At 37.8% G+C, this 16,491-nt stretch overlaps 1 protein-coding gene across 3 annotated transcripts in view; it reads left to right on the top strand.

Moving 5' to 3' along the window:
• The window catches only part of bmp1a (bone morphogenetic protein 1a), an 86,700-nt gene that overhangs the window by 56,315 nt on the left and 13,894 nt on the right, over window positions 1-16,491 (top strand). For 2 of the 3 annotated variants that reach the window (XM_057833033.1, XM_057833030.1), the window contains 6 exons: window positions 1,390-1,505; window positions 1,640-1,742; window positions 7,724-7,840; window positions 8,193-8,338; window positions 8,413-8,608; window positions 13,555-13,680. In XM_057833033.1, coding sequence (XP_057689016.1) covers window positions 1,390-1,505; window positions 1,640-1,742; window positions 7,724-7,840; window positions 8,193-8,338; window positions 8,413-8,608; window positions 13,555-13,680 — 804 coding nt within the window. The remainder of the gene's footprint in view (window positions 1-1,389; window positions 1,506-1,639; window positions 1,743-7,723; window positions 7,841-8,192; window positions 8,339-8,412; window positions 8,609-13,554; window positions 13,681-16,491) is intronic. The other variant, XM_057833032.1, reaches the window with a different exon arrangement.

The following is a 16,491-nucleotide window of genomic DNA, read 5'->3' on the forward strand; positions in this document are numbered from 1 at the left end:
ACACCCCTTTGAAAAAACGTACATGCCTAAATGTCCAAATTGAGTACTGCTTGTCATTTTCCCTACAAAATGTCATGTTACTCATGTTACTCATGTTACTTGAAGACGGTACACAAGAAAGCCCGCAAACAGTTTGCTGAAGACATGTCAACAAAGCACATGGATTTCTGGAACCATGTCGTATGGTCTCATGAGACGGGCGGGCTTTCTTGTGTACCGTCTTCAGAAGAGGCTTCCTCCTGAGGTGACAGCCATGCACACCGATTTAATGTAGAGTGCGGCGTATGGTCTGAGCACAAACAGGCTGACCTCCCACCTCTTCAATCTCTGCAGCAATGCTGACAACACTCCTGTAACGAGTCACATGAAATTTTGGAGGGAAAATTACAAGTTGTACTCAATTTGGACATTTAGGGATGTACGTTTTTTCAAAGGGGTGTACTCACTTTTGTTGCCAGGGGTTTGGATATTAATGGCTATATTTTGAGTTATTTTGAGGGGAAAATAAGTGAACTCTATTATATAAGCTGCACAAAGACTACTTTTTATTGTGTCAAAGTGTCATTTTGTTAGTGTTGTCACATGAAAAGATATAATTAAATATCTGCAGAAATGTTAGGGGTGTACTCACTTTTGTGATACACTATTAGACTAACAGGTATTTGTGTCCAAAAGACTAAGACAAAACTTAAAAGGGCTTCCAAAAACAACACTGCTAACGTCACAAAATGGCTGCGCTCGTAAGTAATGTCATTTTTGTGGTTGTTTTTTAAACAATTTTTTTCTCCTTTATCGGAGGTCTATAATTCAGTTGGCTTACTTACATTCTTTAAGCAACCGTCTTTCACATTAAGCTCATTTACATTATACCAGGTGTCGCTTCAAATACATGTTGTGCCTCCCCTTTTTTGCCTCTTAGTACCTGCATTAATATCAAGTGTTTGCACACTTCATTTTTCCAGTTAAGTAAGGGCATCGTGTACATAATGTATCACATCCTCCTGGGATCTGGGTTATTTATAGAAGGTTTATTTTCAGATATGTTTTCAGAGCATCAGAAATTGGTGTGCTTCTTTATGGGCTCATAATTTGATAGGGAAATCAAAATATGTTGATTAGAAAAAAAGTTTTTTTTATTTGGTCAGTGGGGTCATGAGGTCATGGGATTCAGGGCCTTGTGTTAGATTGCGCAATCCCTCACTAATTGAGTTGAGGAGGGTTGTAAAATATTTTCTCAGATATTGTTAACTCATTGACGACGATCAACGTCCAATCCATTAGTGAAATGGATTGGACTTCTATTGCTTTTAATGGCACTGAAATATCATCATTGTTTTTCAGCCTTGGGCTTTTACACGTGTGTCCTTGTGTTTTTGTCTCTGCGGACAGGATGTGGGGACAGTTTACAGGATAGCAGTGGGAATTTTTCCTCTCCAGGTTTTCCCAATGGCTACTCAGCTTACATGCACTGCATCTGGAGAATATCAGTCACACCAGGCGAAAAGGTGAGTTGATGGAAAACGCTAAATCAGCCGCGTGACTAAAACAAACACTGCTCTCTGTCCATTTTCTGCTTTTATCGCAGCAGGACCTTTGTCCTGTTTTGTGTCAATAATCACCACTTTCTTGTTTTGTAAAGATCATTCTGAACTTCACCTCTATGGATCTATACAGAAGTCACCTGTGTTGGTATGACCATGTGGAAATCAGGGATGGATATTGGAGGAAGGCGCCCCTTAAAGGTCATTTTTATTTTTTCAGCTGTTTTAATTTCTTACATCTTCATCTTACATCGGTCCCACAACATGCAACCATGTTATATTTTTTAATAACCGTAGAAAAGGAAGAATGCATCGACTCATATGTTACGCTCGATTTTACATAATCAGACAGTTTTTAATTGGCTGGAGCTAATTTACAGTATATCCTTTCATTCAATCATTCATCTTATTCCACCCGGGGGTCAAGGATGTGCTGGAACCTGTCCTAGGTACAGTAATTTTCGGACTATAAGGCACACCGGAATATAAGCCGCCACCCATCAAATTTGACACGAGAACGACATTTTCATTAGGGGTGCACGATATCCATTTTTTGAAACAGATATCGATAACTTCCTGCTCCTCAAAGCCGATATCGATAACCAATAATAAATATATAATTTTAAAAACGTATAACCTGAGTTTTTGAACACCTGGAGGTTTAAAAAAAAAAAACTAGTGGTGGATTCAACATAGATTTGCATTTGATCTCACCAGATTTTTTATAATGACATGAACAAAACAGTGCATTTCACTTCTGCACTGCCTGACAGCCAGCTAAGAATGAATGCGCTTCCATAAACCACAAGGCTTGGTCTTTTCTTGCTTTTATGGGAAGACACTCGTCTTAATATTGTGATAGTACAACAGAAAAATACACATATTCAATACTCAATATACAACAAACTGCAAAATACACTTATATGCACAACTATTATATGTATAGCATTGCACACTAGCTTGAGCTACTAAAGCATTGGCTGGCTTCTTTAACACAACTTATGAAGTTCTGTACATATGACCCTTCACCACAGAAGTAAACATATATTGCACATCCATATGTTATAGTAAACATAAAATACTTACATATATTTCCGAGGCGGAAACGTAACAGAAAGCATTCACGACTGTCAATGCTACCGCTAGATACCGCAATGTATAAGTGATTGAACCAAACTACTGTAACAAAAAATAGATGCAGTGAATTATTCTGACCAGCAGGTGGGAGCAATGCCCCGCAAATGGTCAACTGATTTCCCGTACAAGTATGTAAACTGTAAAGCCAGAACAGTACATATTATCAGTCCTATTATAAATGTTATTGGAATTATCGGGATGACGTCATAATTCCTATTATCGGACCGATAATTATCGGACCAATAATTATCGTGCACCAGTAATTTTCATAGATAAGCCACACCGTAGTATAAGCCACAGTTGTCCTCACTGTATTATGGTTTATTTACACCAAAATATATTAACCAGTAACACGATATTTGACAGCAGCATCATAAGATTGTCATAAAACCAAATGAACCACCATGAAGCTTTGAACCAATTGGTTGCAAAGCTTCATTGCTTCAAGAAGCTTCATTTGGCCGTCACTGCTCCCTTGAGGGAGACAGTCAACCTCTGCTGCCTCCTGCTGTCAGCAATGTTGTCGTCCAACATGCCTTCTAACATGCATTGCAGCGCTATAGATGTAAATAACAATCGAAATTCGTGTTCTGTGCTTATTATTTCTTCAGTTACTGTTCCAGTTGTTTCATTATTTGCTAGTTATGGTATTTGGTAACACTTTATTTGACAGTGGCCCCATAAGCCTGTCATGAGACTATTATAATTATGACATGACACTGCCATGAGCATTAATAAATGCTTATGACGGATGGCATTTTGTGGCATCCTGCAAATGATCTCACTTTTGAATGGATGTAAAGATCCAAGCTGAACAAAGTGACATAATTCAAAATGTCATTAAAGCCCATGATAGTGTCATGTCATAATTATGATGGTCTAATGGCAGTCTTGTGACGCCACTGTCAAAGAAAGTGTTACCTATTAACCCAGATAAAGCAACAAATAAGCGGCACTGGACTATAAACCCCAGGATTAAAAATGAGGGAAAAAAGTAGTGGCCTATAGTTTGAAAATTACGGTAACTCTGGGCAGAAGGCGAGGTATGGCCTGAACTGTTTGCCAGCTAATCACAGTTGTCTTTTTAAAAAAATGTTTATAGTAAGATAGTAGCCGTGATTGAATATCTCACTCTACCTCGTGCAATCCTGTTATGCATATGACCAGAATAAAACAATTATTTTTAAAATTTCTTTTCTCGACTTATTCATATTTGTTCTCTTGATCAACAAAACCGATAGCTAAACAGCTAGCATCTACTCCTGAGAAAAAGATAACATTTGCAACAATTTGCATTTGATAAGAAGTTTTGTTCTTTTGGTGAGAAATACTGCTGAGAAATCTACTGAGAAATAGCTACCTTTAGTGCTTATTTGCAACTCTGATACTGTGATTATGTCAAGTATTGTACAATATACATGTATGTGTATAAATCAAAATTGAACAATTAATATGTATTCTAAGCTTGTAATTAAAGCCTTTGAGAGTTTATTACTAGGGGTGTAACAGTACACACAAGCAGTGTTGTTAATCCTAACTTTAAAAAATAACTAGGTAGTTACAAATTACTTCTACCAAAAAGTAAAGGATGTTTATATAAACTGATTAAATAGATTTTTTTTTAATTCACAAAAAAAAAAAAAAAAGTCAAACTTTTCAAATATTTTTTTAAATTTCACCTATATGGGAGTGTAATGGTATACAAACTTTAACTTTGTAGTGCTTTGTGAAAAAAAGGCTTTTTGTTTTTCGTGTTGTACCCGCACCAAACCGTGACCCCCGTACCGAGATACGTACTGAACCGTGACTTGTGTGTATCGTCACACCCCTCATATATAATGATATATTTTTCAATATGCAGGAGAGGCTCTGAATCTCCTTTCTTTGCTCTATTTGTTTTAATTTAAAAAAAACATCATGCACGGTTCATGGATACGTCATTCAAGAAAAGTTTATAGAAGTGACTGTTTTTGGTAATTTAAAAAATATATATATATATATAGTTGGCTCTACAAGGACAACGCCAACGTGGTGATGATAATGCACACACCGCAGGAAAATAATACATGATTTTAAATTAATTATACCTACTTGGATGCCACGAACTGTATGTAAAAAAAAAAAAAAAAAATTTTTTTAAATGACGCTTGCCACGCGAAATGCTAATGTTAACGAGAACGCAAACGCTATGCTAACGCTCCGAGCCATTTAGCCAATCATCATCACGTATGCAACAACTGCACCACCCTCTTCCCTCCTCCCCCCTCCTGTACTGTTCTCTCCCAGGAAGCTGTAACAAAATCAGACAACTCACGGTTCATTTAACCGAATTGTAGTAACGCGCCCTTTTCACATCATCGGTAATGGTAACGGCGTTGCAAAGATGGGAAAAGTCATTAATTAGATTATTCACCACTGAAAAATGTAACGCCGTTAGAAACCCCGTTATTCGGTACGTACCTCGGTACGGGGTCACCATTCGGTACGGGTTTGGTACAACAGGAAAAACCTGGGGGTTTTTTGTGTTTTTTTTTTTTTAATTACAGCATTTGAAAGTTAATTCTATTGGCTAATACAAAGAACAGCTCTTATTAAAGTGCAAAATAAATAGAAGAAAACATAAAACGGCTGAATTTGTGTTTTTACTGTTCTAACATTCTTTAATGCAGAGTTTATGTACAAATAGACAGCACACCCTTTATATTGGGATTGACTGAGGTGACAGTTAAGGTGAGGTAGCACTTGCAAGCTTGCAACTTTTTCCAATAAAAATAAGATACTACCATTTTGAATGTTGGATTACACACAGTTAACAGTAAATCATTACCAATGAACATACACTCCCAATTAAGATATATTTTAAACGGCTAAAATAAAATGTGCAAATAGTTCCAAAACTGAAAAAGCATTTCTTGAAATGGTGCAAAAATAAATGCCGTATTTTTCAGACTATGAGTCGCACCTGTGTATACAGTGCCCTCCATAATTATTGGCACCCCTGTTTAAGATGTGTTTTTTAGCTTCTAATATATATATATATATTTTTTCTAAATAATATGGGACCTTAATGGAAAAAAAGAGAAAAATTCAACCTTCAATACAAGTGCATTTATTCAGTGGGGGGAAAAATCCCACATAAAGAAATAATTATTTGACATCAAATAATGTGTGTCACAATTATTAGCACCCCTGGTGTTAATACTTTGTACAACCCCCTTTTGCCAACAAAACAGCACCTAATCTTCTCCTATAATGTTTCACAAGATGGGAAAAGACAGAAAGAGGGATCTTCAGCCATTCCTCTTTGCAGAATCTCTCTAAATTATCCAGAGATCTGGGTCCTCTCCTCTGTACTCTCCTCTTCAGCTCACCCCACAGGTTTTCAATGGGGTTGAGGTCTGGGGACTGAGATGGCCATGGGAGGAGCTTGATTTTGTGTCTGGTGAACCATTTCTGTGTAGATTTGGCCATATGTTTAGGGTCATTGTCTTGCTGAAAGACCCAGGGACGACCCATCTTCAGCTTTCGGGCAGAGGGCAACAGATTTTGATTTAAAATGTCCTGGTATTTCAAAGCATTTATGATGCCATGCATCCTAACAAGGTTCCCGGGGCCTTTGGAAGCAAAGCAGCCCCACAGCATCACTGACTCACCCCCCATACTTCAAAGTGGGTATGGGGTGCTTTTCAGCATGTGCATCTTTCGTGGCACGCCAGACCCACTTAAGAGTGTTGCCAAAAAGCTCAATTTTGGTCTCAAAAGTCCCAGTTGAAGCCCCAATACCGCTTGGCGAACTCCAGATGTTTGTGTTTATGATTGTGAGTGAGGAAAGGTTTTTTCCGTGCATGCCTCCCAAACAGCTTGTTGGCGTGTAGACAGACACATATTATTTAGAAAAAAAAAACATTGATTAGAAACTAAAAAACACATCTTAACTAGGGTGCCAATAATTATGGAGGGCACTGTAAGTCGCACCAGCCCAAAAATGAAGACGAAAAAAAAAATATATAAGTCGCACCGGAGTTTAAGTCGCATTTTTGGGGGAAATTTACTTGATAAAATCCAACACATAGACAGATATGTCATCTTGAAAGGCAATTTAAAATAAAAATACAATAGAGAACCACATTGTGAATAAGTGTACAGTATGATAATGTTATATGATGCATGAACAACGAATTGCGAACGTGGCCGGTATGTTTACGTAACATAGCTATTAAGAGTTATTCAGATACTGTAACTACAGTATAGCATAAAGAACATGCTAACAAGTTTACCAAACCATCAGTGTCACTCCAAAGCACCAAAATAACATGTGAAATGATAATAATGTGTTAATAATTTCACATATAAGTCGCACCGCCAGCCAAACTATGAAAAAAAACCTGCGACTTGTAGTCGGAAAAATACTGTACTTACTCAGTGTTTCATTGACTTTAGTAGCGCAAACTAAACATTTTCTGATTTGAAAATATGGAATAAATACACTTCACAAAAGTTTTAGTAATACTGCATTTGATAGTTCTCACTTTGTACATTCGCCATAATTTTCCTAGTTTGGATCAATGATAACTTTTTCTTCGTCTGTTTTGGTTTGTCTTCTTTTTCCCGTAATGTTGGTTGTTGGTTTAGGCACAAATCCTCTATCGCCCCCTGCAGTAAATGAGGACTAACTCTGACATGTTTTTATTTATTTTTACTCAAACGTATTCGCCGTCTGACTGCACCGAACCGTGATACCCGTGTCATACCGTACGGGACGAATACAAATACCGTTAAACACTTATTTGTTACATATTATTCATGAATATGTAGCAGAAACTCAGACAATTGAGACTTATTTTTCAAGATGTTTATTTAAAACTATTCGTTGAGTATCTCTTCACAACCAAATTTATCTCCAATGAAAGACAGAAGTAATAGTAGTAGTTAACGCACAGACTACCACTCCCAGTCAAAATGGATTGGACGTCCAGCGCCGTCAATGGCACCGAAACATTGATCATTCACTTTTTCAAAAAAATCTTGTGTTTTTGCCCTTTCAGGACGATTTTGCGGCGACAAACTCCCGGAGCCAATCATCTCCACCGACAGCCGTCTGTGGATCGAGTTCCGCAGCAGCAGCAACTGGGTGGGAAAAGGTTTCTCTGCCGTTTATGAGGGTAAGCGCCTATTCTCAACCCCGGCGTCGGTGATGTCGCTCAGCTGAGTGAACTCACACATTCGCCTCCAAGCTACAGTAATATCCTCCTTTTTTGGCATCCGTACTGCTGATGTGTCAGCCACTTTATGCTGCATTAATCAGATTTTGGCCGGGCCCTCAGAATCGACTCTATTGTTTCCAGGCCACGCACTAGCTTGTGTGTGTGTGTTTCTTACTCAGCGTGTCTGAAGCTTTTCAGTTAATCCACATTGCGAAAATCCGATCCGTGTGCACGTTTTATTTTCTTAAGGCACGCGTGAAACATTTTACTATAAAGCGACTTTTTATTCCTTTCTTCCTGTCACGTGCAGCCATCTGCGGTGGGGAGGTGAAGAAGGACAGTGGCCAGATTCAGTCCCCTAACTATCCCGATGACTACAGGCCTAACAAAGCGTGTGTTTGGAAGGTCACTGTAGCTCAGGGCTACCATGTGGGCCTCACCTTCCAGTCCTTTGAAGTAAGAGCCTGCTATGGCGAGAACCTCGCAAGGTTTCTCCAAGAGTTCCCTAAAATAAACCTTATGTCACGCAGATTGAGAGACACGACAGTTGTGCTTACGACTACCTGGAGGTGCGTGACGGAAACTCTGAAAACAGCCCCCTTCTAGGACGATTCTGCGGCTATGACAAACCAGATGACATCAAAACCAGCTCCAACCAGCTGTGGATGAAATTTGTTTCAGATGGTTCCGTCAACAAGGCCGGATTTGCAGCTAACTTCTTCAAAGGTCAGAGTTGAAAGGTTGTGCACAGTAGGGGAAATTTCAGCATGTGGCTTGAACTCAATCTGCTGAGAAAGTCAGTCAAAATGAAGTGGACGGCTATTACTGTCAATGGCAGTGAAAAACAAAAAATAAGAATCTTTGTTTTCGTTATAACTGCTGCCAGAGATACATAATACAATAGAAGCATATAGCATTTTTTGGACTGCAGAACGCATTAGTGCCAATGAATTGCATTTATCATTTGTTTGTTTTTTTACCTTTTAACGTTATTCATTTATTTATTATTTCATTTATTTCATTTATGTTCTACTTAATGAATAAGTTTAAATTAAACAATAAACTAAACTACTTTTAGCAACTTAAATGACTACTATTTTACTACAGCTACTACATTAAACCACTGTACTTTAATTGTGAATTGAAAACAAAATCAGGATCTCTGATCTAGATTAAAAATTAAGCACAACCAGATTCATACATAAAGTGTACTGGATTTATACAGTGCTGGCCAAAAGTATGCAATTCTGTCAGATAATGTTCCATTTCTCCCAGAAAATGATTGCAATTACAAATGCCTTGGTAGTAATATCTTCATTTATTCTGCTTGCAATGAAAAAAACACAAAAGAGAATGGGAAAAAAATTAAATCATTATCATTTTACACAAAACTCCAAAAAGGGGCGGACAAAAGTATTGGCACCCTTTGAAAAATCATGTGATGCTTCTCTAATTTGTGTAATTAACAGCACCCTGTTACTTACCTGTAGCACATAACAGGTGGTGGCAATAACTACATCACACTTGCAGCTAGTTAAAATGGATTAACGTTGACTTAACCTCTGTCCTGTGTCCTTGTGTGTATCACATTGAGCATGGAGAAAAGGAAAGAAGACCAAAGAACTGTCTGAGGACTTGAGAAGCAAAATTGTGAGGAAGCATGGGCAATCTCAAGACTACAAGTCCATCTCCAAAGACCTGAATGTTCCTGAGTCTACCTTGCGCGGTGTCATCAATAAGTGTAAAGCCCATGGCACTGTGGCTAACCTCCCTAGATGTGGACGGAAAAGAAAAATCGACGAGAGATTTCAACGAAAGATTAAGCGGATGGTGGATAAAGAACCTCGACTAACATCCAAACAAGTTCAAGCCGTCCTGCAGTCCGAGGGTAAAACAGTGCCAACCCGTACTATCCGTCGGCGTCTGAATAAAAAGGGACTCTATGGCAGGATACCCAGGAAGACCCCACTTCTGATCCAGACATTAAAAAGCCAGGCTGGAGTTTGCCTAAACTAACTAGAGAAAGCCAAAAACATTTTGGAAGAATATTCTCTGGTTAGATGAGACAAAAGTAGAGCTTTTGGGGAAAAGGCATCAACATAGAGTTTACAAGGAAAAAAACGAGGCCTTCAAAGAAAAGAACACGCCTCCCACAGTCAAACATTGAGGAGGTTCCCTGATGTTTTGGGGTTGCTTTGCTGCCTCTGGCATTGGACTGCTTGACCGTGTGCATGGCTTTATGAAGTCTGAAGACTACCAACAAATTTTGCAGCATTATGTAGGGCCCAGTGTGAGAAAGCTGGGTCTCCCTCAGAGGTCATGGGTCTTTCAGCAGGACAATGACCCAAAACACACTTCAAAAAGCACAAAAAAATTGTTTGAGAGAAAGCACTGGAGACTTTTAAAGTGGCCAGCAATGAGTCCAGACCTGAATCCCATAGAAACCTGTGGAGAGATCTGACAATGGCAGTTTGGAGAAGGCACCCCTCAAATCTCAGAGACCTGGAGCAGTTGGCCAAAGAAAAATGGTCTAAAATTCCAGCAGAGCATTGTAAGAAACTCATTGATAAATACTGGAAGCAGTTGTTCGCAGTTATTTTGTCTAAAGGTTGTGCTGTATTAGTATTAGTATTAGGCTGATGGTGCCAATACTTTTGTCCGGCCCATTTTTGGAGTTTTGTGTAAAATGATAATAATTTAATTTATTTTCCATTCTCTTTTGTGTTTTTTCATTGCCAGCAAAATAAATGAAGATATTACTACCAAAGCATTTGTAATTGCAATCATTTTCTTGGACAAATTGAGCATTATCTGACAGAATTGCAGGGGTGCCAATACTTTTAGCCAACACAGTAAATAGAGTTGGGCATCGATGGATTCCGGGACTAACACTGCGGTTCTCACTGAACCGTTCGATTTTTTAAAAATTTCGATTTCAAGTTTTGATACCCTGACCGCCGACCGGGAAAAATGGCTGCCGAACACCACGAAGAAGCCACATGAAGACTAGCTCTGTCATGAGCAAATCATATACAGTAAAGTGGCTAACTTAGTTTAGCACAAAAACGTGTTGCTTCGCTTCACATAAACGACAACAAAGTAACAGAATAAACAAACCGAAATGATATCAGACCCTCTGTTAAAACATGCAAACTTACACATTTTGTTTTATCAAGGGTTCCCATTGATGTGTAGTGCAGTGGAGGTTTGTAGCGTCTGTACACCTCAAGGATTCTTTTCCAACCAAAGTCATTTCTTTTTGCCTGCTGCTTCTAGTAAGTCACCACTAGGGGAAGCCAAGCGCACATCGCAAAACCAAAGAAAAACTGTAGAGTCCGGAGTTTCAATAGTGACATCTTGTGGATAGATGAACAATACAGTATATCAGTTTAGAAAGGAATCAAAAAGTAGTCAACTGAGGATCAGGGGACAAAACACTCCCCGCCTGACATCTTCAAGAACTTGTAGAAATACCACCTAAAACAAACGATGCAATACAATCAATGCCTGCAGCATGAGGCACTTTAAAACATCGGCAAAAGAATATGTGTAAATGTTTTCTCCGTGAGGTTTTGAAAATTAAACATCTTTGTGAAAGTGTACTCATGTGGAAAGACTGATATTTATATACAAGTTAAAATAGCCCTGTGAGAAATTCATGGTTAATTGAAAGTTCATATAATTTAAAAAATAATCGAGAAGTTAAGAAATTAATATAAACTACGCATTTTTTTTACCCTGCCTATTAAAAGAATCGGAATCGAGAAACGTGGAATTGGAATCGGAACCATTCAAATTCAAACGATGCCCAACCCTAAATATAAATCACACTGTCAATTTTTGGGGAGGGGGATATAGAATTTTAAGTCTACGTGTAGTCCAAAAAATACAGTAATTCAATATTTTGTGTTTTTTGGACTATAAATTGCACCAGAATTGGACCATTGTGATGAAAAAACATACAATTTAAATTAAGTGTAATATTTTATTTTTTTGAAGGAATTTTATTTTATCATAGACATTGAAAAAACATTATAATAATAATAAAATAGAGATCAATAGGCTAAATTAACGTCTATTAGCATTAGGGCTTCAGCTATAGAATATTTTAGTAATCAAGTATTCTCCTGAAAATTCCATCGATTAATCGAGTAATCGGAGCAAACTTTTTTTTTTTTTAGGTGAAAAGCAATTATAAATATACATGAGAAAACAAGACAATTCAACTAATATTGAAGCATTTGTAGATGATCAATCACTTTATTTTAGATTTGCATTGTTGAAAACAGCCAACAATTGCATCTCAGTGGTAACTAGAAAAATAAAACAACAAATTCACTGCTTTCATTCAAAAAAACATAAGCTCTTCTAAAAATGAAAAAAAAAATCTTATTTCTTACCTAAAAATTTCATTACGCTTAATGACGCACATCACTTAAAATTTAGGTGTCTTTCCCATGTGTTTCAATTGAACTTCCTTTTTTGTCAAGCTATTTTTAAGTTCCTGTTAAGTTTTAAATTAGTCCAAATTGTAAGTCCTGATAGGATTTTGAATTTTTGCAGTGTTCAAAATAAATGTATGATACCTGGGAGTGCATTAAGCACCAGTGCTACTTGGTGTTTTATCCAGCAATGACTACGGAGCAAAAATTGTCACTTAGCTTTATATGTTTTTATGTTACACCCTCATCACTCCACAGCACTGTGTTTTTAAATAAAGCCTGTATGTTGGACACGTTAGCCACGCATTGACAGTAGTCATAATTAATAGAAACCTAGCCCTCCGCAGGGCTAATGTTAATCTTATTAATTAGCGCTGAGAAGTCTACTGCTTTAAAATGGCGGCTGTTTATGAACGCCGGCGAGTCTGTCATTATACATCTAGTTCTATATACATGTGGTATCTATGAGACGCATCAGATACTACCACCAAAGCATCATGCTGGCGTAGTTTTTAGAAGCTGTCGGCTGCTGTCAGGTATTATTTCTTCTTCCTCTACGCACGTGACGTCAGCGTGTTGTGCCGCATTAAACGTTATTAAAAATTAAACAATTCCTCGAGGCGGAGAAAATGCCTCGATCAATTTTTATAATAGTGTTACCTCGAATTATTCGAGTAATCGTTTCAGCTCTAGTTAGTATAATATATTAGCAGTTATTTGGAAAGTTATGAGTAGCCCAAATAACACAACATAACAATTTGTTAACCAAACTTTCGATCTCACTCCAAATCTCAATCAAATCCATTAGTTTTCATCTTCAGCATCAATTCTGGACAACTCAGCCAACACTGGAGGTAGAGGGCATGCCTAGATCGCCTGGCAGTGTAAAAGAACAACAAAACAAAACATAAGTTCACCTGAGTACACATCGCATGACTATACAAATTACTAAAAAGAACATTTTGATTTATAGTACTGAAAAATACATTTCATGCTACATGACTATAAGTACCATTACAAGGCAGTCATGACTTTATTAACCTATGGGAAATTGTGTATAAATGAATAACACTCTTTGGAGCAATGACTTAACAAACTGTATATTATGTACTCCGATTGCGCCATCGGGTTCTGTGTGAACCTCCTTGTTTTGAGGAGGTCTCTCTCGTAGAGCCCCCATGGAAGCAGGGGGCCCCGCTAAAAGGGTCCCAACGTATCTTTGTGTTTCAGAGATGGATGAGTGCTCCAAGCCGGACAACGGTCGCTGTGAGCAACGCTGTCTCAACACGCTGGGCAGTTACAAGTGTGCCTGTGACCCGGGCTATGAGCTGGCTGCTGACAAGCGCAGCTGTGAGGGTATGTTGGATGGGGTTTTCTTAAGACGGAACTATTACATTTTCACCTTTGCTTTGCTGCCAAACTCATGCATCACCCTGAAGAACATACTCACTTTGACAGTTATGTACGTGTCTAAGCATGGAGTCGGGTTTAAATCTTCCTCTGATCCTAAAGCTGACCTTATTTGGTTCAATGTTTTCCCTTTTATTTACTCAGTGAGCAGTGTTTTGTAGCAAAATTCAATTTTAGGTTTAGAGTCTTTTCTCGATTAGATACGGTGGTGTCACAACAGAGAATCAAAATAAACTGTTTATGTTACTACTATTTACCACTTCAGTTAATGTTTAAAAATGAGTTTCTATGTGAAAAATTTGAGATGATAAGAAATTGATTTTGATCCATTATTATTTTTGGAGCAATTGTTGTTTATGTAAAAAGAACAATCAATACTAATGCTGACTATGAACTCACTGGGTGCCGTTAACGGCAATAGACGTCCAATCTATTTGAACTGGGAAGGATAGCAGTGAATAAACGTTTGACGCACATTTGGTCATTTGCTGCCAACCCTCCCAGTTCAAATGGATTGGACATCTGCTAGTGATACTTTTTAGCATAAAATAAAATTAAAAAAAAAAACGAAAAAACGAAAAAAAAATATAATAATTAAATAATTTGCTATTTTTTTCCTTTCAAAACTTCATATTTTTTCAAGAACTACATTTTAATTTTCTATGTGTTATATTTTTTATGGTTTATTTTTGGTCATAAGAGCAGCCATGAACAGATTTTTCATTCATAACATTGAAAAAAAGAGTTGAACTACTTTTTACTTACAACTAACTTAACAGTACACATTCTTTAAATTTGAGTCAAAATGCTACATAAATAACAAGTTAAAAATATGGTTATAATAATTGAAAGCAGACAATATGAAAAAAAGGTCACTTTTAATTTTAAGACAAAAATAGCATAACGCAACACTCTGCTACTATACAAAACACTAGATGAATAATACAAAAAAAAATGTGGTGCCTTAAAATTAAAGTGTACACAAAATAGCTACATGTCTCTTTCCCATGTTTACCTTGAAAGTCGCTGCTGAGCATTCAGTTGAACTAAGAATAGCCAAGTTAGGGCGTTGCTCTTGTTGTTAGCAGTATCTTACATTACATAATTCATCCCAAACATTCCTTAAACCACCCTTGGCGGGCCAGACAGTCATTTTTTTGGGGATGCAGAATGGAGATTTTGCCTCTTTGCTGTGTTTATTGTATGTGGCAATTCACAGTATTAAGAAGGCCTTTTGTGTCACTGACTACATATGTATACAGTACGTTAAACAGGAAACACATGGGGTCGTTGTATTGACCCTAAGGCACTGTGTGAGTCTGTGCACATGACATTTTAAAGTAGGGCTAACATATACATTTAGTACATAAATAGAACGGCCCTATTGGGAATCAATGATCAGATGTTAATACAAAAATCAATAGTCAATAAATGTGGGAAAAGTACGTTTCTAGCCTTTCCAATGTGGTAATCATTTCTCAATATTACTAGATCACTTCAAGAGCACCTTTCTAGTGACAGTTGCCACCAATTAAATTAGAGATTTTTTTAAGACAGTTGCGATATACAACACAATGTTTTAAATAGCACCAAACCTCTAGTATAAATAATTACCATTAGAAACCAGACAATTGCATGAGTCACAAGTCCTGAGTCTTACCTGTTGTGGGCAAGTCGAGTCGAGTCTCAAGGTAAGATCAATGGAGTCACAAGGGTAGGTCGAGTCGAGTCTGTTCATTAGGTTAGGTCGAGTCGAGTCTGTTCATGAGGTTAGGTTGTGTCGAGTCACGTGGTTAGGTCGCGTCAAATCAGGAGGTTAGGTTGAGTCAGAGGTTAGGTCGAGTCGAGTCAGGAGGTTAGGTCGTGTCGAGTAAGGAGGTTAGGTCGAGTCGAGTCACGAGGTTAGGTCAAGTCGAGGTTAGATTGAGTCGAGTCAGGAGGTTAGGTCGATTCAAGCAGAGTCGAGTCACAAGGTTATGTCGAGTCAAGCCGAGTCCTGTGGTTGTAAAGACGAGTCGTGTCAAAGGTCAAAAGGTTGTCATGTCACAGACAGCGTTGTTAATAACAGCGTTTCTAACGGCGTTACATTTTTTCAGTAGTGTGTAATCTAATCATTACTTTTCCCAACTTTGCACCGCCGTTACCATTACTGAGGATGTGAAGGGGCGCGTTACTAGAATTTGGTTGAATGAAGAGCGAGTTGTCTGATTTTGTCACAGCTGTCTGGGAATGAGCAGAGCGGGAAGGGGAAGGATGGAAGGTGGTGGTGACGCCTTTGCAAACCTGATGATGATTGGCTAGGTGGTTTGGAGGGTTAGCATAACATTCGCATTCTCGTTAGCATTAGCGTTTAGTGTGGCGAGCATTATCTTAAACTATCTGGCAACCTTTTTTTTTTTTTTTTTTTTTTTTTTTTTTTTTATACATACAGTTCGTGGCGTACAGGTGGGTACAATTAATTGAAAATAATGTACTATTTTCAGGCGGAGTGTGCATTATCAATAATTGAAAATAATGTACTATTTTCAGGCGGAGTGCGCATTATCATTACCAAGTTGGTGTTGTCCTTGAAGACGCCACCATATAATTAGAATATATGTACGTATATACAGTATATTATTACCAAAAATAGTCACTTGACCTAAACTTTTTTTAATGACGTATCCATGAACCTTTTGTGATGTTTTTTAATCAAAACAACTAGAACAAAGACAGGATAGGCAGGAGATTCAGAACCTTATCTGCATATTGAAAAAT

This window comes from Corythoichthys intestinalis, chromosome 3, assembly GCF_030265065.1.
Source record: "Corythoichthys intestinalis isolate RoL2023-P3 chromosome 3, ASM3026506v1, whole genome shotgun sequence".
Classification (NCBI taxonomy): domain Eukaryota; kingdom Metazoa; phylum Chordata; class Actinopteri; order Syngnathiformes; family Syngnathidae; genus Corythoichthys; species Corythoichthys intestinalis.